General features: G+C 44.5%; 1 protein-coding gene across 5 annotated transcripts in view; it reads left to right on the forward strand.

Moving 5' to 3' along the window:
• GLI2 (GLI family zinc finger 2) overlaps positions 1-22,743 on the forward strand; it is a 192,056-nt gene that overhangs the window by 132,448 nt on the left and 36,865 nt on the right. For 4 of the 5 annotated variants that reach the window (XM_077181631.1, XM_077181632.1, XM_077181630.1 and 1 more), the window contains exons 4-5: positions 19,954-20,156; positions 21,841-22,032. In XM_077181631.1, the coding sequence (XP_077037746.1) occupies positions 19,954-20,156; positions 21,841-22,032 (395 nt within the window). Of the gene's footprint in view, positions 1-12,417; positions 12,527-19,953; positions 20,157-21,840; positions 22,033-22,743 lie in introns of those variants that run through there. The other variant, XM_077181635.1, reaches the window with a different exon arrangement.

The following is a 22,743-nucleotide window of genomic DNA, read 5'->3' on the forward strand; positions in this document are numbered from 1 at the left end:
AAACCAAAACACAAACAGACAAATAAACAAACAAAGCCAAAACCAAACCAATGCAATACAAACCCCCACAGCTTTCTCTTTTGAATCTTTTTTAAATTGTTCAGGCATATTCCATTATGAGAGAGATTTACACGTCTGTGCTGTTCTTTAAATTCAGGATAGTTTTGTCATGTGCATTTAGTTAAATAGCCTTCAGAGTACTTTGAGTAACTGAAACCTGAAGTCCAGACAGACCTGAAGGGGAGTGGTTTCAGATTCACTAAACTATGCAATGAAGTGCAGATTGGGCTTGGAAATGTGTGGGCTGGATCTCCAGTTGCTGAATGCTGTGACATGAGGCTGGAGTGAGGGGCTTGGGTGAGCTCAGATGGAGCTGTGCCTATTCACATTTAGTGAAGATCTGGGCCACCGAGTTGCTGGTGCTGTGAAAAACTGCACCTCTAATTTAGCCTAATCACTGCCAGAAGTTTAAAAATGGCTAAGAGGTTTTAGTACTGAGAACAAAAGCATGATCTTTGAGGTCTTTTATGTAAACCTCTGGCATGTGTTCATTTAATATGATGTCACTCTGTAATCCACCATTGCTTTTAAATGTCATTCGCAGAGCTTCATGTCAGCGAGTCTTAAGTGATAATCCCTTTGCTTACCTCACTTTATAGTAGATTAAAAGTGACTTCATGCTTCCACCTTATCCGCTGTTAAGCTTGTGCTTTAGGAAAAAATTATTTGAACTTTCTTTTCCTGCTGCTTTCTAAAGAGTTTCTAAACAGAGGGTGTGTGTCTTTCAGAAGCTATCTCAATGGGATTGCCCATTCTCCACTGCTTTCAGCATCTGTGGAAATGGATAAATGTTCGGTGCCAACTTCCTGCCCTTTTAAACTCCAGTGTTCTGAATTTGTTTCTCAAGTTTTCTCTCAGCTAAATGGGGAGCACTGCCCTTCCTGGCCTCTTCTTTTTTTTAATCCTAAATAAATCACCTCTCTAGATGGTATTTTGCCTCTCACCAGCTTCTTGCAGTCATAAAGACAAGAGATGCTAAGACTTGTTGCAGTGTTCTCCTCCTTTGTAGCACTTTCTCTTGTACTGCACAAGGGTCTGTGGGCTCCCCCTTGTATCTCCTGCTCTTGTATCTCTGGGTTGAACTTTTACTCTATCCTGTAGCAAATCCTTTCTCAGTATTTAAAGCTCTCCATGCAGTTCACCTTTCTGGTCCACCGTCCTTTTTTTCTCTCCCTGAATTTCACCCTCCTGCTGCTAGCACACCTCCTTGTGCAACACGTCCCTCCAGATATTTGCTGCATGTTGTCATATCCTCCCTTCTCTAATGAACTGGCCAGGCTGCAGCCTGCAGCATATAGTCAAATATCAATCCACTCAGCCTCCTCATTTTCACTGTGTTTCTCTGAAATCCTTCCAGTGTGTGTGAAGATAAATGGACAAAATGCATCCATCCCATTGGCTTGTGGAATGAAGCCTGCGGCACATCACTTTTCAGGTGCTGGTTAATCTGGATTCCCAGCTACCAGTGGCCATGGGGAGCAAATTACACAGGGTGCTGAGAGATAAAAACTAATGGCAGGAATGCTGGCTTGTGATGTTGGCTGGAAGAAAAATGTAGGATTTTTAATGTCCATACAGAGCGGAAATTTTCAAATCTCATCCAAAAGTTCCCCCCACGCAGCAAAGAGCAGGGAAGTCAATTTACCCTGGATGGATGAAGGACTGAGTCAATTCTGCTGGGATTAGAACATGTGGTTCGAGGGATCCTAGGTATTTTGGGTCTGATTCTTGGACCACCCAGATGGCTGGGGGGAAACTTAAAAGAAAAATAGCATAGTGAAAAGGACCCTATTTGGCAGAAGTGTGGATCTGGATACCCTGCGTGCAGCTGACACCTTGCAGACACATCTGCACAAATCAAAGAGACTGCAGAACTGGGTGCTGTTACCCTGGCAAATCTCAAACCTGCACATCCCTCCCGTGGGAGTGCGTGTGTTTTAGCGGGCTTTCTAGAGCCCTGGCTCTGACACTAAACCACATAAGTATGTTTTTCTTCTGTGTGCCAGACCATTTTGAGAATTTGTGATTTTACACAATTTTCTGCCTTGGAGACTCTTGATTCCTGCTCTTTTATGTTTCACCATTGATATTAAATAGACAGCTAACAGCTAAAATTTAGAGCATTTCTCAAGGGTCAAACTTTTAAAAGTGCTTGTGTTATTTCAGATCATAAATCCCAGTGTACTGGGTCTGGCTAATAGCATTTGAAAGTGGGTGTTGTGGGTTTCAAAATAGTGTTGACTCTTAGGTCTGGCTTGTCAAGTGCTGGTAATGCAAAGGCTCAATGGGTTTTTCAAACAAGCTGGATCCTATTTAAGGTCAAACTACTCCAACCTCTGTTGAAAATCAGGACACTAAAGCCATCTGTAGTAAAGGAGTTAAGTACCCAAAAATTCATAAAGTGGCTGGAGTGGAGTTAAGAAACACAGACATGTTAATGAGGTGGCTTGTGCATACTTGGAGCCCAGTGTGCATGCCCAGGCCATGCAGCTCCCTCAGGATCAATGGAGATGTTTTCTGCCCTGTCTCCTCTCTGTTGTAGAAGCATGCACATGGCAAATCTCATGGGAGGATGTGCTGTGGAAAAAAAACATTCAAGGTTTAGATGATATCAGTTGGCCAGGCTCCACTTCAAGAGCAAGTTTACTGCATTCCCTGCTCTCACTTCATTGGCTTATGTGGGGCTGGGTTTTGATATAATCGATGGTGGTAGCTGATAGTGAACCAGGAGAATGTGAGCCTTTTGATGATTTTTTATAGCAGATACTTGTCAGAGGGGGCAGTGCCTTAGAGCATGGTAGGAGCTGTCCTTTTTCACCCCCTGGGCAGTAGAAGGACCTGTATCGTGGTTTCCTTGCTGCTGAGCTCATGCTGTTAGGTTAAATGTGAGAATTAGGCTCCACCCCTCCCTCCTGCCCTTTCTCTGGCTGCAGTGGTGTGCCAGTGTTTCTTTTGCACAGGTGGAGCCTCCTCACAGCAGGGTATTTCTTCCTGCACAGCTCATCTTATCTCTCTCTTACACCTCTCCCTACTCTACACACGTGAGCCAAAGTCATTTATATAACAGCACCTGGGTACAGCCAGGCAAGACTGAAAAAATGTGTTGGGGCTGTATAAAATGCAGTCACATTCAGCTTTTTGACTTTTAGTCTCTCAGGGAAATAAACATGCGTTCTTAAATCCAGTAAGGGACTTTGAGATATTTTTCTTTTGATCCTGTGAATGCATCCTGGAGAAGAATTTGTCTTATTCCTTCTCTTGCCCCTTCAAAAGAGAGTTTCCTAGCTTGGTTATGGAGCTACTTCCATGGCTTCTGATTTGCAAACCAGCTGCTGGACATGGTACCTGCTGATTGAATGCTTCATCTGAAAGCCTCTTAAGATCCCACAGAGCAACCACACATCCCAAAGTACCACTGGTAGAGGAAGTCGACCAGAGTGTGGTTAATACATTAAAAATAGGAAAGTTTCAAGCTTACAGCTGCATTAGGGTGATGTTCTTACGTGCACATACTTGAAGGCTGTTTGTCTTCACTGTGAGATAAAACACTTGATTTCATAGGCTGTCTTTCATTCTCACTCAAGTGAAGTAGGATATTTTACAAGAGAAAACTGCATTGTAGATGACAGAAAGCAGAGTGTAGAATGATAGGGAGGTGAAGGAATTAATGCGTTCAGTCATCAAATCAGTAAATTAAAGGAAGATCAATCTAATGAGGACTAGCAAGAAGGAGAAGATTTGTAGAAGATACTTGAAAAGTATCTTCTTGAAGAGTATCATCTAAAAGATGAGTTGGTAATGCAGAGGGTCACACAGAAAGTGCTCTGGGCTAAAGAACTGTTTTTAAGCCTCTTCCTATTCAGGAGAATGTGTGAGTGTATGCTTAATTAGAAATGCCTGTTTAGGTCTGATGACTTCAGAGAAACTTTAATGAATATTCACATGCTGTCCTGAGGAGAGTGCTCTTCTGAAGATACCACAGAATAGAAATGTTTACTGAATTCTGTTTGTGTATTTGTGCTCTAAAATTAATTCACATTAGTAATTTTTCTTGTGTCAATATGAGCTTGGCTGTTGACTTCAGACCTCTTACAGCAGTGGATTATTTGCTGGTATTCTCATGAAAGACTTCAGTTATGATTCTTTAGATGAGTTTTGCAAAGTATAAGTCCACATTTAATGAAGAGGGACTCTAGAGCTGTGGTGGTTACTTCCACACAGCGTTGCTGTGACCCCAGCATCATCACAGAGGTCCCAAAAGTGGTGTCAAACAGGCCAGTTTTGAGGAGTCCAGCCATGTTACTGTGCAGACAAAATATCCCAGTGTCAGCTTCCTATGATGACCAAATTTTCAAGGAATTACCAGTGTTTGAGGTGCTGCTTTGTGTAACTGATAACTACTCGGGTCAGACTGTGTTGGTGCTCAAGGAGCCAATGACATTCTCAGTTCCTCTGGCCTCTGAAATGAGGCCTTTGCTGCTCTTTTACCCTGATTACAAGGCACACATTTTGTGGTGACATCTTCTGGGGATCAAGGTACAGCATGAGAGTTGGTATATTATAGGGATCAGGTCAAGGTGAATAATTCTATTTTCTATAGACCAGCTAGAAGGATTTTGCAGTTGGTTCCCAGGAGTGAAATCATATAGAAGTGATTTCTATTTTTCTCTTTTTTTCCTAGTCCTCCAGCCCAACTGATTCTCTGTAAGAATTATTGCTAGGAAGTGATGGACAGTGAAGTATCTGCAAAGTTTTATCCAGTATATTTTGAATCTTCAATAGTTACAACCTGTTTGTATATTGTTTCCAATAGAAGTCTCTAAACAGAAAAATAGTCATATGAAACCAGTGTCAGCAGACCCCAAACCACTTTATTCACTTGACAAAATAGTAGACTTCCAAAGTCAAATAGATTTCTAGCCATCTTTGGAAAAGAAATTGTACACAAACACATAACCCAACCACTTTTCAGGCTAGGTCAGAGAAACTCAAATCCTTGCCCAGGACATGAGATGTAAGAGACTAAAATGGAACTGAGCCAGCTTAGATATTTTAGAAGTCATGTCTTTTAAGGGTTCCAGAGGATCTTTACAGAGGACAAATACTGGACTTGCAGGCTTTAGTGGCTAGCAATGAAAACCACTTCATATTCCTCACCAGAGCAGCATCACATGGCCTTGCCTAGTGAGTCGAGGGAAAGGCATTCTCCCACCAACACCACTTCCTCCACGTCCTGGGGACTGTCTGCTCAAGGCTTGGCTAGGTCTTGACCTCTCTTGGCATGCGAGATCTAAACCTGGTATGACTCCAGACTTCCCTCAGCTGCGTCTGGTTTGAATCCTGTCAGTGCCTGGATGAGTGTTACCACAAGAATAAGAATCTCTTCAAAGAGTTGTTTGTTTGTTTGTTTGTTAGTTTAAGAGATGACTTGTGCCAAATGTGAAGAAGGTAGGAGCTCTGTGAGCTGTAACTTCTTTCCCTTCAAGTCCTGATGTACTGCTGGAGCTTAGTATTCTGTCAACCTGGTTTCTTCCTTGCTTGATCCCTGCAGAGCAGGGTTTGCATTTCTGGTGAATTATGTGACAGTTTCTGATAAGGACGGACGGTGAGCAGAGAGTTGGGTTTGATTTCTGTGCACATGTCACATTGCTTCAGGTATGTCACTCTGGTGCAGCATATTGGGTGAGTGACCCTTCCCAGGGTGACTCAGTGAGTAAATGGCACAAATTGAGGGACAGAAGATTCCATAAGGTGCCTTGTGCTGAAGAGCAGCAGATTGTGCTCCCTGCCAAAGTCTTGCAGTGGAAGCAGTGGTTTCCTATCCCTTCGCTTGGTTTTTGACTATGTTGCCAAACTGGACTTTTTCCAGGATCTGGTTTCTGTGATTGACTTCATTACTTTGTGTTCCATAAACCCAGCCCTTCCAGCTGTGTGTTCATTGGTGCTTTTCTCCCAGGCAGGGCAATTTTGTGGTTCACATATTCACCAGCAAATTTGCTGCAATCTATGAACTTCTAGTGCAGTAAGGATTTGTGTGTGCACATAGGGTGTGTGTGGTGTCTTCCTTGCTTAGCAGTGTAAGGTCTCAGTCTAGTCTCCTCCTCCTGTTACCATCCTCACTGGGTGAAAGCTGGGCTGAAAGTAATCTCCTGGCCTACAGTACACCATGGTCTGCACTCCCCAATCACATTTGAGATTCAGTTGAAAGAGCCAGTGGTGTCCAGGAGGAAAACTTTGATTAAAATGAAATTGTAGACTTTTAGAAGCTGTTCTTGAAGGTTGAAGGTAGAGGGTGGACATGCAGCCCAGCAATCTGGCTTCTTGGGAGGTGTTACAAGAGCTTGACAAATATGCCTGTAAAAATCCATGTCTACAATACCACAAGCTGCATTTGTTATTAATTTTTGACTTGTCAAACTTTTGGCCTCCTTCACTGAACAGGAGAATGTGAGACCTTTCATGTGGGAATTTTGTAATTAAAGGTTTATCTCCTACCAATAGGTCCTTGTAACTTCCTGCCCTTGCTCTGTCCCTCAGATACTCTGTGACTGACCTTAGAACATGGTCTGGGCATTCTCGTACCTTTTATTCCATTGGCTTTTGTAGTAGGCGTGAATGGTTATATTAATCCTTATGATTTTCATGAATGCTAAACATGTACTGCATGCTGGGTAAGAGTAATTACATTGCCATTAGATTATAAGCAGCTTTCCTGTACTGTGATGTGACATGCACAAATAGAATTGTGAATATTGGCAGTTCAGATCCAGATACTTGAATTTCCTTGGTTTCTACTAATACTTTAGATTTTTTAAACAATAAAATATTTTTTAAATCAACATTAGTTTCACCTGTTACATCCTTTGCTTATTTAAACGAATCAATCAGCTGATTCAACTAAATAAAAAACCCCAAAACATGCAAAGTTCTATTTTAAAACTAAACTGCAAGATAGGAGAATTTCTTATCAAAATCCTGTCTACAGCCTTTTCCTACAATGAAGGTATGTAAGAGCTTATACCCCACTGAAACCAACTTGGGCTGCAAGTGATACTTGATGGTGCAAAAAGATGACTGATGGGACTTTCAAAAGCTTCTACCACATGGAAAACCTCACAACTGGGATTTCAGCATAGCTTTGATTGCCAGGCTTGGTTTGTCTGCCACTGAGTTGTCTAAAGTGGGTAAAGAAATCCACTGCACCTGAGCAGTTCTGATTTCTCATTTCCAGACCACAGTACAATGGCCCTGTGTTTGCCTTTTCCAAAACCAGAGAGAAATGTTTAAATAACATTTTGTGCTGAATTATTAAAACTGATGCAAATGTTTTCATTAAAATTGGAGTACGTTTAATATCCCTTCTCTTGAATTTTAAATAGAACCAATACTTGGTGACTTAATTGCCCAGCAATATATATTTTTTAGATTTTTGCCTTATATTAATAAAATGAGTGTATTTACATAGTTCCAACCTAAGCACATCTCGTTTTACTGACTAATTGCTTCATTTAAAGGGCACACAATGTTAACACCTTTTGGCTTGCCTGAGACTTTACGTCATGCTACACGCTGAATCCCACAGTGAACTTTAGCCTATGCAAAAAATAAATCATGTTTTCTATCTTTCTTGATAAAATGTTCCAAAGAACCCCTCCACAATTCTCTGGTCATTTTAAACTGTCCCCATGGCAGTGAGGTTGTGTTCAGAGTATCTAGGTGACGCTCTCAGACAGAGCTGGGCTGCTGTTGTGGAAAGCAGAGGCTGTAACCTGTGAGTTGAGTGCCTGCACTTGCCCATGCAGCCATCTCTTCCTCAGCTCTGCAGCATTTGAGTGTGCACAAACAGGGCTGGGGGTCTCATCCCTCTCACCACTTTAATGCCACGTGCACTGGTTTTTGGTGAGATGCAGGAAGGGTGATTTTTGAGGTTGTGGAGTGATGAAGATCGTTCTGTTTCTGCCCCTGGATCAGCAGTACAGGAGGCACCAGAACTGTTAGTGTGAGGAGGATGAATGGGGGCCTTTGCCAGCGCTGATGCTGCAAAAACCCTCCTGTTTTTCAGGCAGCACCCCAAACCCAGCTGCAGTTCCCTGGAAGGGGGAGCATAAAGAGTGGCTGTGCCTCTGCCATTGGAGCATTTAGGAGAGAAACAGTTTCAGCTACTTGGCATCAACCTGGTGCTTTTGGGAATTGGATGTTACATTTGAGGTCAGGTTGGCATAACTTAAGGGTCAGCTGAGGACTGGAGGTACTGAACTTGCTGCTTCTACCCAGCTGAGCTCAGTGCCCAGTTTTAAACTGAGGTGAAGGAAGGTCTGGGGTGTCTAATATTGATGGGAGGCCCCATGCAGGCAGAGAGGCAGGTGAGAGCAGTGGCCAGGAGAGGTGAGGCCATGGCACAGCCCTAAGGACAGAAGCCACTGGTGGGTGGTGGCATGGTGAGGAGCTGTCTGTGCCCAGGCCCCCTCTCCTGGCAGGCTGGTGAGCACCAGACCCACTGGGCACCAACACAGCCACAGCAGATATGCAGGGCTGGGTTCTTTGGCCTGGATAGACCATGTGCATGTGTACATCACTCTCCAGCTGCAATGACAACGGCTCTTTGAAATGCTCTTCTGCATTTGCATTTACAAAAGCTGGATAAGCCTTTTTTTAAAAAAATCTGATAAGTAGCAGGCAATCGAATTAACCACTGTTGACTGTATTGCTGTCTCTTAACAAACTCCATCTGTATGGTCTTCCTTTGTAGACACAATTTTATAACTTAATTTCCCTACCAAAACATCAGTGTTTACTTAGTAAGAAATCTGTTCTTTGTCAGCTTAAAACAGTGATTTCTTTATTACCACTCTGCGCAAGGAATGACAGCAGAGAGTTGGCACTGGAGCAAGTCTGGTTGAGTCTACAGCGTTGTAATGGAAACAGGGTGAACTGAGGGTCAAGTATAATGGGATTTGTATACAGAAATGTGTCTGCATAAGGAATAGCTGCATGAGATAAGAGAATCAAAGATGAGGCCCACAGGTCTCCCTTTGCATGGTGTTGGGAAGGAGGTATTGCTTTAGGTACACAGCAGTCACAGGAGATGGGGTTACCTCTGCACCAGCACAGCAAAGCTCCCTAAATCACATGTGCCTGCTCCTGCACCAGCTGATGTTGGTGGGTGTAGGATGGATTGGTGCAGTCATCAAGGATTACTCTAAGAATGTTTTGTATGTAATTTTTACTGATTTTGGGAAGCATAGGGTCAGTGAGGGGTTTTCAAGCTATTACAGTTTGTGGCCTTCCTAAAAAATTTCTAGCAGAGTTGTTAAGCATAGTATCATGAATTTGGCCTGAATAACAAGAGATTTGCAGAGATTTTTTGCTGTCTTTCACAGCCCCTAAAGGAGTTTTTAGTGTTTCCCAAGGGTTTTGCAAACCACAGGTTGAAAAGCACTAATGTAAACTTTCAGCAGTAAACAGCTGGGGACCATCAGATCCCTATTCCTTCCCTGATAAATGTGTTATATTTTCCTACGCCGCTGAAAAACCAAAAGAATAAGAGGGCAGCTGTAGTCAATGACACCAATGGATCTGGGAGCAAAGGAGTTTTGCAAGGAAGGTTCTTTGGGTGGTTACATGGCAGATGAGATATGAAACACCTCATGTTTTTTTGCCATGAGATGATGATTTGGGGGGCAGGGGAAGCATCCTGGCTCCTTTGAAATATGTTCAGGTTGTACAGTGCAGTGAGCAGAGCTGGGGTTTTACCACAGGGCTGGGCTTCTGTTTATTGCTTTTACTTTCTCCTGCCATAGAGCCTTTCTCAGTCTTACATTGCAGGCTAGAGCTGGTAGAGAAATGCCAGTTGTTTGTTGCAATAAATTAGTTTTGTTGCAATTGGAGAGACTCTGCTTTCTTGGAATTTTTTGTGCTCAGCTTTTCCTTATGAAAAATTAAACCCTAGTGGAATGCTGTCCAGATTTTAAAAAACCATTTATGTCTCATTCATGTTCATTTTCTTTCAAATGTTAAAAAAGCAAATAGAAATGGAAAAAAAAAAGTGATAAGCTAAAAAGAAGAAATAAATGTTGAAGTGCTGATTTATTGTTAATTCTCTTATTTTGTGCAGAAAACTCCAGATACTTCAAGAGAAAAGCTTGTTTGGAATAAAAAGGGTTTATTCCCTACAGTCATATCAGTGAAAAACTTTTACCTAGTTCTGCTCTTCACCATGTAATTGCTTGCTTTTCAGCATCCTCGTTGCAAAGCAAAGGCTGGTTAGATCAGCCAGTCTGCTGGATCAGATCTTACATTACATCTTGAGCTCTTTGAGTGCCATTAGCATTTCCTTTTAGAAGTGAAGAAATATTGACAGTTTGGTAGGTTATCTCGCATTTTACTGCACGTTAGGGCACTTCAAAGTCTTTATGTAGTGATGGGAACTGTCATGAAGTAGATGTGAAAAGGGCCTTTGGTCCAACTAAACCTGTCAGCAAAAAGATTTAGGGCAGATGGTTATTATTAGAAATCAATGTATTTATTATATATTGTTCAGGAATATTTCCCTTTGGAGGTTACTGTGAGTACTGTTGCTGTTTAAAATGTGTCAAATGCCAGTAAAATTAATTCCTGCAGAAAACCCAGGGAGCCCCAACCAAAAGCTTTGTTATTATGGGAAGGCATGTCTCTTTACTCCTTTGTGCTGTGATGCACCAGAGGCAGGTAGACACACAGCACACCAGCAGAATGCCTGGCATGTGTCTGTGTGTGTGAGAGATGTATTTCTGCACAGTTATCACAATCACCTTTATGTACTGACAGAGCTCCTCTGTCTGCTGTGTCTGGAAAGGCTCTGTAGAGATCTGTGCTGTACCTGTTCCCATTTTGTTATATTCCCCTTTGTAAACTATGAGGTTTGGTTACTTCCAGTTAGTTACAGCAGCTTACTGCTGCTTAGGTCAAGTGTGTCATTTCTCTAAGGCTTGAACACCAATGGTTTTCTCCTGTACTTTAGTAAAGAGAAGCAGGATATTTCAGAGTTTTGTAATTAATTGGATGTACGTTTTCCTTCCTTAGTGTCTTGTTTAGCTATAGGTTTTATGTTATAGGACCTTGGATTATGGGAATAGGACATTCCCAACAGAAAAGGAGCATATTAGCAGAAACATTAATGCTGGAAGTCGTTGTCCTGGAACAAAGATTCATTTTCCATTCACCCCGTGATTTACAGCACATTCCAACCAAGTGATTTGGCTATGGTCTTCTGGTCTTCTGGCATAACATTGTTTGCCCTTTCCCTGACATTTTGCATATAAAGAAAAGTTATGAGCTTCTTGGGCATTCAAGGTACCAGGAAATGCAGGAGTCTTACCTAATTTGTTAACATGAAATTATAGATGTCAGACACAGACTCTGTTAGTTAACGTTGGTTAGAGTAATGCTGCAGCCAGTTGATTGTATTACAGTCATGATGAAGAGGAATGGTCTTTTTTTGCTTTTCTGGGATATGACAGGTATGGAGCCAAGGCAGATTTAAAGTGTAATGAATGAATAAGCATTTTTTGTGGGTTGTCTGACTCTTCCATGAGCCCTGTTGCTGTGGTGTTGCTGCCACTGTCTTTCTCTCTCCTCAATGGGTTAGTGCTGGCATAACATGGAAACAGAGTTTTCCAAAGTAGTATAGGAATTGTCTTTTAAATGCTAAACCCTTCCGTAGCACTTGAATGTTATAACCTTTTAAGGGAGAGAAGCCTCCACCCAAAAGTAGCATAGGAGGAAGATACTGGGCAGGGATTCAAAAACTCAGATTTCTTCCCCACAAACATGCACTTCCATTTGTTTTCCCAAGCCCAGTTTCTTCACAGCTACAAGCAAAGTATTCACTTGAAAGTGCTAATATCCTCAACATGTGTCCCAAGGGAAAACAATGAGATGCAGAGAAATGGCTGTGTCACATCTGACACATCTCTGACACCCATTTCCCACATCCCCACACCAGTGTTGGTTCCTCTCAGATCTCCCTCAGCTCTGCCATCAGGATCTGGTCTGCCTCTACACTTATCCCATCTTTTTCCACACCAATTCCCACCTGGCTTGCTCCTTCAATCAGCCATGCCACTGCTCAGTCTTCATCCCCTCCCAGCCCTGACCCTGCAGCGTTTTGACACCCTAACTCTCAAAATTTGTGGCTACTGGAATCAAGTTCTCATGCATGGTGGTTTCAACCTGAAGCTCACATGCCTCCAGGTTTCCACAGCTCCTTAGGTTTGCTTCCTTTCACTGGCTCCTACACTTCTATCCATGCTTTGCTTCATGCCTTTTCTCTCACTTTTCTTCCTTCTCTCCCCCTCAGCTACCTTCCTTGAAGTTTCCCTTCTTAAAATACGCTTCTTCTCTGAAGGCTTTCATCATTAATCTCTCAAGAAACTATCTTAGAGCCTCATCTGCTGTGCTTTGATTTATTCGTTGTGCAGTTTTTTTGGTAAGTATCTCACAGGAACTGAGCTGGTCATCCTTCTACCTCCATTCCTAAAGGAAAACTTGTGTGAAAAGGTGGGCTTTCAGAACTTAAATTAAAAGATCATGTAAGTAAGATAATTAGATTAAAAAAAGGATATTAGGATCTGAAACAGAATGTTTACTTGCTTTGATGTGCTTTTGGAACATATGTCTGCACAGTGGGTTGTGTGGCTGATTAAGTATAAAACAATCCGAGAAAAAATCACCACTATTAAGCTTAAATCAAAGATCTCTCCCTAAGACACTAATTTGATTTGGGTTTGAAGGTCCCATATCAACCCTAATTTCTATCTTTGATGTCTTGCTTCTTTGTGTGTTGTATAATGGAGGGCAACCTTACTTATAAAAATTTGCGGTTTTCTTCCATTTTAAAAGCAAATATTGTTATTGTTGTTGTGTTGCAGTTGTGAGCACAAATGTCAGCCAATACCAGACCCTTGTTGTGATAAATGCAGCACAAATGCAATGAGAAACCATATGTGGTCAGGAGAGTTTTTAATCTGAGAACCAATCCCTGTGCTCAGGCTCCCAACTTTGCTCTCTCCAAAAGTTGCCCTTGTCCCCACTGAGGCTGCCAACAACCTGTAACCTTAAAATCATTGTTAACTTATGGGGGAACTTAGATGAAAAAAGGTTTCAAGCTCTAAACCAAAACAGTTTTGATTTCATTATTAAAAAATAATGCATATCAGATGAAATCAAATAGGTTGTTTGATTTGTTCTTGGATTTAGATATTTTAGGTATAGGATTGAAGTCAGGTATGTTTGAATATGGAATAATCCTTCAAAAGGAAAAATGAAAGATGTTTGCCACTGTTTTTTTCTACTTTTGTAACAAAAAATTATTTTTCTTACCTGGAACAAGTATTTTAAATTACTCACATGCTGGAAGTAGCTTTAAGTCTAAGGCATGGAAAAAATAATCATACAAAGAAATTGTACCTGCCTTATATTATGATACTGTGTAGGTGAAAATCATAGGAGTTGTGTTGGAGACCTGTTCTTGTTGCTCTTCCCATTGGTTGCAGAGTTTTCTTTGATTTCAGTAGTACACAATTAGACTGAAGGCATGACAACTACCATTGCCAGTGGATGTGGAGTGGGATTTTCATAGTGTCTACCTAAATCCTTCTCAAAGTGCTGCCCAAACCACAAATTCACAAATAAGAGATATCACAGTCAGAGTTTTTTATCTGTTAAGGCCCAATGGAATTACCACAGTTATCTGATCTGACATCTGCAGCACCAGTCATTGGATTCCCCTCTTTAATTTCTACTGTGGGAGAAATGGCTATTTCCTACTATTAAAACTCCAAACCTTGCTGTGCACGTAAAGCCCATCTTTTTAAAAAACATCTGGTTTTGCCGTACAGTCTCGTTGCAATGCTGAATTTACCAATTCCTTCCATAAACCCATCTAATGGGAACTTACCCTTGTTGATAAAAATATCTTTTAAAATCAATATTTTATTGTTATAAACCTTTTATTATTATTACTTTTATGCTTCCTTTTTTGCTCAAAGACATGTTTGAGGGGAAAAGAGAAAATACGAACTACATGAAACACATACCCATTAAATTTCTGCAGAAAAGCTGTAACAATTTTTTTTCAGATTCACAATCTCTATAACATCTTATAAGTAAGAGCATTAACTGCTGAATTAGCCATGGTAGCTCTGATTTTCTATATATTCCTCTTTGTGAGCATGAAAAAAAAAAATTAACCATATTTTAGAGCTGAGAAGATACAGGGGAAAAAAAAAAATTACTTGTGCATTCCGATGGAGCGGGGGCTGGGAGATGGCAGTGATGTCTCTGGAGTCCCCATCTCGATCTCTTTGTAGAGGGACACAGAGGCCGGCTCTCCAAGTTGATAGTCTTATATTAGATCATCAGGTCACTTTACCGGGTAATTATCAACTTGTTGCAGTGCTGGGAGAGCTGGGAAGAGCGAGTGATTCCCCATCGCCTCATTACCGGCGATCCCTGGAGCGGCTGCGGGGAGAGGCGGCTGCGAGGCAGCTCTGGGCCGCTGCTGCAGCACATCCTCTGCTCTCCGAGCTGAAAACACGGCAGGGAGGGAAATCTGTGTGAATGATCAAATGCCATGTGAATTTGATAGTCGTGGCCCAGGTTTGACCTCTGGAAGTTACCTTGTTTTGAGGGACCTCGCGGGGTTTGATCCTCAGGGTACCGCACAACTGTTGCGACCTCTCGCCCTTCCTGTTGTAAGGGACTTTAAATCAGAAATAAACAGAGGTGAAGCTGAGGGGCTGGTGAGAGCTGTTTAGACTGAAGCATTTAGCATGAATCCTGGGGCATTTTAGGTTTCCTGTTGAATACAGCCTTGGCATCCCATCCATACAGTCTCTGCCATGAGAGCAGTCCATTTTTCAGTCGTCTGTATGGCTTTCCTCCATCTCCTTCAGACAAAAGTGGTGTTCTGGGTACACAGCACTTGGAAAAACAGGCTAGGAAGTTTTATGTAAAGCAAAACAAAAGGAAATTTTGGGGTTTAAAAGTGGGGTTTAAAATGATTGTCAGCTTTAAAAGCTTTTTTTTAAAAGCAATAATAAAAAATTAACAATTTTTTAATAGCAAAAGTTTACCAGAGTATGATACCCCTCCCCAGGAGTAGTTCTGTTCCTTGCCTCTATGTCTGTTTAGCAGCTATGCGTTTCTTTATTGTAGAGCAAAACAATTGCCTTCAAGTGTCCATATTCCATTAAGCATATGGAAAAGTATTCAGCCCTTTGTTTTCTGCAGAATGAATTTATTTGTCACATAAGTATTAATTTAGACTAGTCATGGACCATTAGTGCTTGGTAATTGTCCACATTTTTCTGGGGTTTATTTAACTGATGGAGATTATTTCAGAAATGTGCAACTTCTTTAACTGTTACATTCATTGCTGAGTGCCCCTTGCAGAGGATGCAGGCTCACAGCAGTGGCAAGATGTTGCCTCATCTCTGTCACGCAAGATTTTGGGATTGCTGATGCATGTCCACTGAGAGAGAGCAGGAAAAAGTCACCCCAAGGCCCTTTTCATAGCTGCCAACACTGGTTTTGCCAGTTCCTGAGGTTTTGCCTTCCCAGGAGCCCAGCCCAATTCCTCACAGAGAATGCTGCTCCTCTGCTATGGGACCACAAGCTTCTTTCTCAGCACTGCATCCAGCAGCAGCATCAAAGACAAGCACCTGCCAGGCTCCAAGGCACACAAAGGAGAATGGTGCTCTGCCTCACTGAAAACCATGGGCTGAGGTTTCCTTGCCTTGGTTTTCAAAGGAAACTGCCACCTCCTTCCCCCAGACTTTGGGATGAGACTGCAGAGCTTCAGATGAGCTGTCACTCCTTTCAGCAAAACCCAAGAGGCAAGAAAATTAAGCAGATCTCTTTTCCCCAGTGAAGGACAGTTACAGAGTGACCAGCTCCTGGGAAACCACCAAAAGTCTCCCAGTGTCCCACAGGCAGTGTGTATCATGTCTCAGATGCTAGTATCTCAATCTCACCTTTCACTGATTGTGTTTCTCTGCTGTCAAGTGTTACCACTGCCCCACAGTTCTGCTCCACAGGTGGCTGAAGACTGGTAAATTGTGCCAGGATTTCTGCTCTCCCATAGGGGTCATCCACTGCGCTGGTAAAGACTGCTCTGTAAAGCCTTTAGTAGCTTGTATGCCCCCAGCACCACCACAAGGCCCTGCAGCTCTTAGGTGGCATCAGGTGATGTCTCCCTCTGTTAAAGAGCAGCAAAGGAAAAGCCTCTCCTGGGTGGGGGAGGAAATGAATCCAGGCTCACGTGCTTCGTCAGAGATGCAAATTGCTCTGCAAATCCTGAGCATTAATTATAGAGCCTGGGCTTCTTGATGGAGCCACAGGGAAAACAGGCCCCTCGCTCACATTAAATTTAATGGTGTTTGGACACCAAATTCCCTTAGCCTATTTGAAAACCAGAATCCCACTTTCTCCAGATACATATGTGGTCAGGTGAAATCCCTCATCCCACTGCAGACGGCAACATTTTTACAGTATTTTGTTCAGCAAAGCCAGGAGCTCTCCCTCAGGTGGTGAGGTGTTTTCCTCATGCTGTCTGTGTGATCCAGGCAATAAATGGGGAGTGATGTGGCTAGCAGAGGTCTGGACAGAGAGCTCTATGGACAGGCTGAAGAACACAGCTCTGGCACCATGCATGGGCTGGTTCACCACACAAGCTGAAGGATGTCCCACTGCAGGGTCTGGGGCATGGGCATGGAGAGCCCTGCACGCCCTGGATGTGAGCTGGACATGGGGACAGAGCTGCCTTGCCCCTGCACTGCTTCATCTCTCATCCACTGCCTCTAAAGAGCAGGATGTGATGGTCTCCTCTGCAAGGAGCAGACCTGTGAGGATACAGCTGCCTCTCACTGGGTAGTTTAGTGCCAATGCGATGGCTCAGTGTGGGATGAGATAAGAAACAATGCAGTTGGGAAAAAAGCGGGGAAAAAAATCAAACCTTTGGGGAGTTAGGAGCAGAGGATGCCCCTGGCTGTGTGAGTTGTTCCTGGGAGGCAGCTCCTGGAAGCCACATTATTTTGCAACATGCTGCACTGTGGGATGTTATTTTGCTAGAATTGTCGATGTACAACAGTGAGCGGTGATCTCTGCCTGGGAGGGCTCACAGGAGCCAGATCTTGATGGGAGTATGGCTGTCCTAGTCCACAGATGGACCAGTGAGCAAGGACAGGCTTTAAGCAGAGCCATAAGGAGCTGCCTACTCTCCAGCCCAGTCTTTGTGCACAGGGCCAACCTCATGCTCAAACACCAGCTGCGTTTCCAGCTGCATGCATTTTGGGGAAATTCTTGATCTTTTTCCCAGTGTTACCTCTTTGTTGAGGGTGGAGTTTTCCTATTCTGAGGGACTCCAGCATTTCTGCCTAATTTAGCACAGAGAAAATGAACAGCAAACCCTTCATATTGTTATACGCATTTTAGATGTCGGCCTCACAGTTTGATCAGCAGAGGCTCCAAAGGCTCGTAAACCTGGTAATACATAGTTCCAGGACTGCATCAAAGAAGTTCACAACCCTTTTGGGAGAAGCTGTGAGTACTGATGAAAGAGGGAACTTATTGTATATGTAAGAAAACCTCTTTCATGGCTTATGTATTAAGGCAGGCTCTGTGGCCCAGGGAAGATTGGGGCTGCTTTTAATTTACATCGCCCCTCACTTATATTAAGTCTTCGTCAGAAGAAAAATTAGTCAGATGTTTTCTTAATGACATCATTTTTTTTAATCCTGTTTCATTTTTTCCAGATGAGGCGGTGGAGATTATTAGAAATGAATTGAAACTAAATCTGGAACAGAGACTTTGATTCACTTCTCCCTCCTCCCCGGTAGAAATAAATTGGTCGGCTCCGTGCTCGGATGCCTTTATTAGCAGCCTCGACAGAAACCAGCCCCAGCGGCCTCGGTGCAGCTTCCTGAGCTCGCCGCCGCCGCGGCTGACGTCATGGCGAGAGGCACCGGGGAGTGACTTTGGTCACCCCATAATTTTGGTAATGGAAGGCCATGGCAACACAGGTGGGGAGGTTATGAGGTCTGAAATAGCCATGCCATCATCAGTTTGTCTTTCAGTGTCATGAAAGAAAACAGGGTTGATGCTGGTGGGTGTTTCTCTGGCAAAACCCTGGCCTGGGTCTGATGAGCCACCTGTTTTGGTGGCTGTGCATCTCCACAAAGCCTTTATGTGTGACAGGTTTTCACTGCCTGGTATTTCACACCACTGAGCCACAGAGTGCATTGCTACAGGAAAGTACTTTGAACTATAAATATTTCAGAAGGCATTTAATTTACTACCCATCAGCAGAAAGTGTTCAAAAAGCCACAAGGTTTACTAATTTATCAGAAAGACAGAGAAACACATAGAAGATCAAACAAAGACAAACATGCTTGTTAAATTGCTGAATAAGTCTGCAAAGCTTATATTACATTTCTGTGTGGTTTTGTTGATATGCAGTATTACAAATAAATTAAAATGCACCTGAACTGTTGATAAGACAGGGTGGGACTGAGATCCTGAGGTGCTGGTGGCATGTTGAAACTGCTCAGACCATCGTGTTTGTGGTTGTCTGTGCATGGAGAGACAAATCTTAGATGAACTCACTAATGGCATATTTGGATAGTCTTAGTGGAGGGCCTTTGTAAAACCCTCCCTTAGATCAGCCCACATCCCAGATCCCTGACCTCCAAATCCCTGTTGTCTTCTCTGCTCAGGGTGCAGCCCCATTGGGTGCACATCCATCTCCCTCAGCTTTGCCAGAGCACCCAGTCAGGGATAAATGCTGTCCCTGCTGTGACCTGTATGTCAACACCAGCTCTGCTTCCAGCAGTCTGTGAGTACAGAGAGAGCTAATACAAAGCAGATTTTTCTCTTTTGTTTTGCCTAATGACAGCTCTGCCTCCTTTGGTGTCTAGGTCAGATTTTTTGCTTCTCAGGTCAGGGTGTGTAACTTTTTCTCCTTTGCACCCTCTGTGGTTTGTCTAAGAGGCAGGAGGGTACAGTAGGGCACGTGTCTGGGAGAAGTCTGCAGACTTTCTCTTCCATCCTTGTTCACCCTTCAAAAAAACTGCTTAAGCACTAAAGCATGCATGTGACGTTTTTTTGTTACCTGCTGAATCCCTCAGTATTTACTGACTTTATTCTCAGGTAGCACTTGGCCTGGGGAAGATCTGAGGGATTTGAGAGAGGCGGCCCCCAGAAAGCATGCAGTAAAACCTCTCATGAACTTTTGCCCTCTGAACCGTACCACCGACCTGTCAAGGAGGTTTGTGCTGGCCATGATGGACGCAGGAGGTGGGGCTGCTGCACCAGCACAAGCCAAGCCATGCATGCTGGGCTGAGCAAAGCACAGCCCAACATCACATAAGTTCTCCTTGCTGCATTTCCATCCTTGCACAGACTGCCCTGTCTAGGGCTTTCTGCACATGCCAGGACTAAACAGCTGGATATCCAGGGGCAGCAAGGAGCTTGTACACCCCAGGTTTGCCTCAAATATCGTTGTGTGGCCAGCCTCACTGTGCAAGGAGATGGGGTGGGATCTCTAGAGCAGAGTGTGTTCCATGCCTCCTCTATGTGCAGGCACTGCCTAAAGCAGCTCATGCCCCTTTCCACAGCAGCCCAGTTGGGGTGAGCCGCCTTGCACAAACACATATTTAGTGCGGTACTGGTGCATGTCCACAGGAAACTTGGGAACTTCAGACTCTGTGTATGCCAAGAAGAGAGGATTGTCCCACGATGTGCTTGAACTCCTCTCTTGTGGGTGAAGGTGGTGGGGCAGGACAGAGAGGGGTGGCAAGCAGTTGTGCCTGCTCTGGGTGTCTGTGAGTGACAGCATGTCTCTGTTTTCCTCCCCAGGCCTCCTCCTCTGAGCGGCAGCCCTGTCATCTCCGACATCTCCCTCATCCGCCTGTCTCCACACCCTGCCGGGCCCAGTGAGTCTCCCTTCAGCCCCCCTCACCCCTACGTGGCACCCCACATGGAGCACTACCTCCGCTCTGTGCACAGCAGCCCCACGCTCTCCGTCATCTCTGCTGCCAGGGGCCTCAGCCCTGCCGACGGTAAGACACTGCTACTGGTACTGCAGCAATTTTGTAGCTCACCAGGACTGAAATTCCCTAAAACCCGGGGATTTACAGCTGCAAAGACTCCGCAGCTGCTCTCTGAAGTGGGAGAGCTGTCTCTTTTTCTTTTTGTTGGTTTTTTTTTCCCCCTTTAACTACACATTTGTTTTGCATCATCGCACTGAGAAAGCAGAGCGTGAGAATAGCTATTACTGCTGGATCATATTATAAATATTTTGTTTAAAGTACGTTCCTTTCTGCAGCGCTCTCTTTCTCTCTTAGGAGCTTCCCTGTTCTTATGTCTCTGGGACCCAGCTTTCCCCAGAGAGGGTCACAGTTGTTCTGGCTGCCTGGCCTGGCTGAGACTGATGTTACAGAGGAGACAAGGCCAGCTGGGTTATCCCCTGTTGGCTTTGTGTCTGGGGTCAGCGTGGCTGCTGAGTGAAGGCGAGGGGCCATACTTTCTTCCTCCTTACTCCTGAGCTGCTCTGCAGCAACCCTCAGGGAAGGCAAGGATGTGTGGGGAGTTGGTGCTGGGTGCAGGCAGAGGTGATCATGTTCTCTGAGCCCTATCAGACCCCATGCTGGGGAGCTGGGGACAAAGACATCCAGCAGGGAAAGGGGAAAATGCACAACACTGCTTTCACTTGGCAAGGTGTAAGTCATACCTTACTTCGTCAGAAGAGCTTCACTACACAGTTGCAGGTGGCTGGCTCAGTGCCCAGGGAATAGCTGGGGACCTGGTCTCTGCATGCCCAGTGAATCCCAACATCCCTCAGCTCCCAAGCTGCTGCAGGGGCCAGCAGCCCTTCAGCGCTGCAAAGCAAAGTGCACCAGAGAGCAACAAGGCCCCTGGATTAGTGTCTGGCAGCATAAAACTGTCTTGTATAGCTAAAACAACATCACTATAGTGATGGGGACATGCATATGTCTTCTTCTTCCCTCCCCTTGAAACGTCATTCAAACTCTCAGGCACCCGCCAGAGAGAGTCTGATGGCTTGTGTGTGTTTGTGTGTGTTCTGCCCTGTCCTCTCCTTCCAAAACCAGTTTCATTGTTTGCTGTGGAAGAAAGGCATTGCGTTTTGGGTTGCTTTTCTTTTCCTCCTTTTTTTTCTTTTTTTTTTTCCCCCTTGTTTAAGGTGGTGGTAAATAAGTTAATGGGGCAAGCGGGTGGGGAGGCAGGTTTGAAAAATTACAGCTGGGAGAAAGTGATTGTAATTGGCTTTGGCAGCCAAAATGGTTTTATGCTGCCAGACACTAAACCTAGTTCTATGCATTAGACCTTGGCTTTAATTTCCTCACGCTGCTATCGGGAACTGGGCTGCATTTGTCTTTCCTTCCTAATAGGCAGGGATGTTAATGCTGACAGGGTTACTGCTGTCGGCAGCCTGGGCCCTCTCCCCGCCTCCCAGGGGTGCTGGCCACGTCCAAACGGGAGGATTATTAGAAGGGGGAACGAGAGATTGTTTATAAATTTGCGGAAATGGAGGAATGCAGAGGCCCCAGCCTGGTCTCCTTTGTCCACAGAAGCACGCCCAAGCGCACGTCACGCGCGGAGCCGTGCGGCTGGGGCTGCCGGGGGGCGCGGGGGGAGCCGGGGCCGCCAGCGCCAGCTCCAGGGTCTAACACTGCACTGGGAACCTTCTCCCCATGTTTCTCTCCTCGCCCGCGGCTCCAACAGTGGCTCATGAGCACCTGAAGGAACGAGGCCTCTTCGGGCTGCCCCCACCACCGCCGGGAGCCAACCCTGCTGACTACTACCACCAAATGACGCTGATGGCCGGCCACCCAAACCCCTATGGGGACCTCCTCATGCAGGGCGGGGGAGCAGCCAGCACAGCCCACCTCCACGATTACCTCAGCCCTGTCGATGGTGAGTAGCAGCTTGGGTTTTTCCTGGCATGGCTGAAATTTTGGGTTAGATGGATGAGACTGCCCTCCAGGTGGAGGTTGCTGAATGTGGTCACTCTGCCCTGCTGGAACCTTTGGGTGCCGCACTATAATTTTTGGCTTAAAAGGTCACCTCCTTCCATAGATATAAAATATACGTAAACTAAAATAGGTACACCCTGCTCTCTTAGGGAGGATGGCATGGCTGCAGCATGGGTAGGAGATGGGCTGGTCCAGCAAGCTGGGCATCGCTGCTGTCCTGCTGCATTGACCATGGGTGACCGGAGCGTGCCTGGGGACAAGCTGCATCTCTAGCTCCCCATCCCACCGTGTGTTTTGCCTGCTTGGTGTCTGGGTTGAAGTTGGGCCATGTGCATGCAAAGCTGTGCTAGGCACAGTGGACATCTCATCTTGGTTAGGACCTCTCAGGTCCACAAGGAGAGAAAACTGAACCTGAACGGGGAGACACAGTGGAAAGAATAAAATAGTATGTTGAGCAAGGAAATTTTAAAAAGCAGGAATGTGGTATTTGTGATAGCATTGTGTGTTGTAAACTCAGAAAACTCTATCTCCTTGCTACATGAAGAAGAAATAGAGTCATGTTAGGCACTGTAGTGCTGAGTCACCCCTGTGGCCTGACTGCTGCCCTGGGAAGAGTCTGTCTGGAAGCATATATGAGGTCCAAATGATTTTT

Source organism: Agelaius phoeniceus, chromosome 7 (genome assembly GCF_051311805.1).
Source record: "Agelaius phoeniceus isolate bAgePho1 chromosome 7, bAgePho1.hap1, whole genome shotgun sequence".
NCBI classification, from domain to species: Eukaryota; Metazoa; Chordata; class Aves; order Passeriformes; family Icteridae; genus Agelaius; species Agelaius phoeniceus.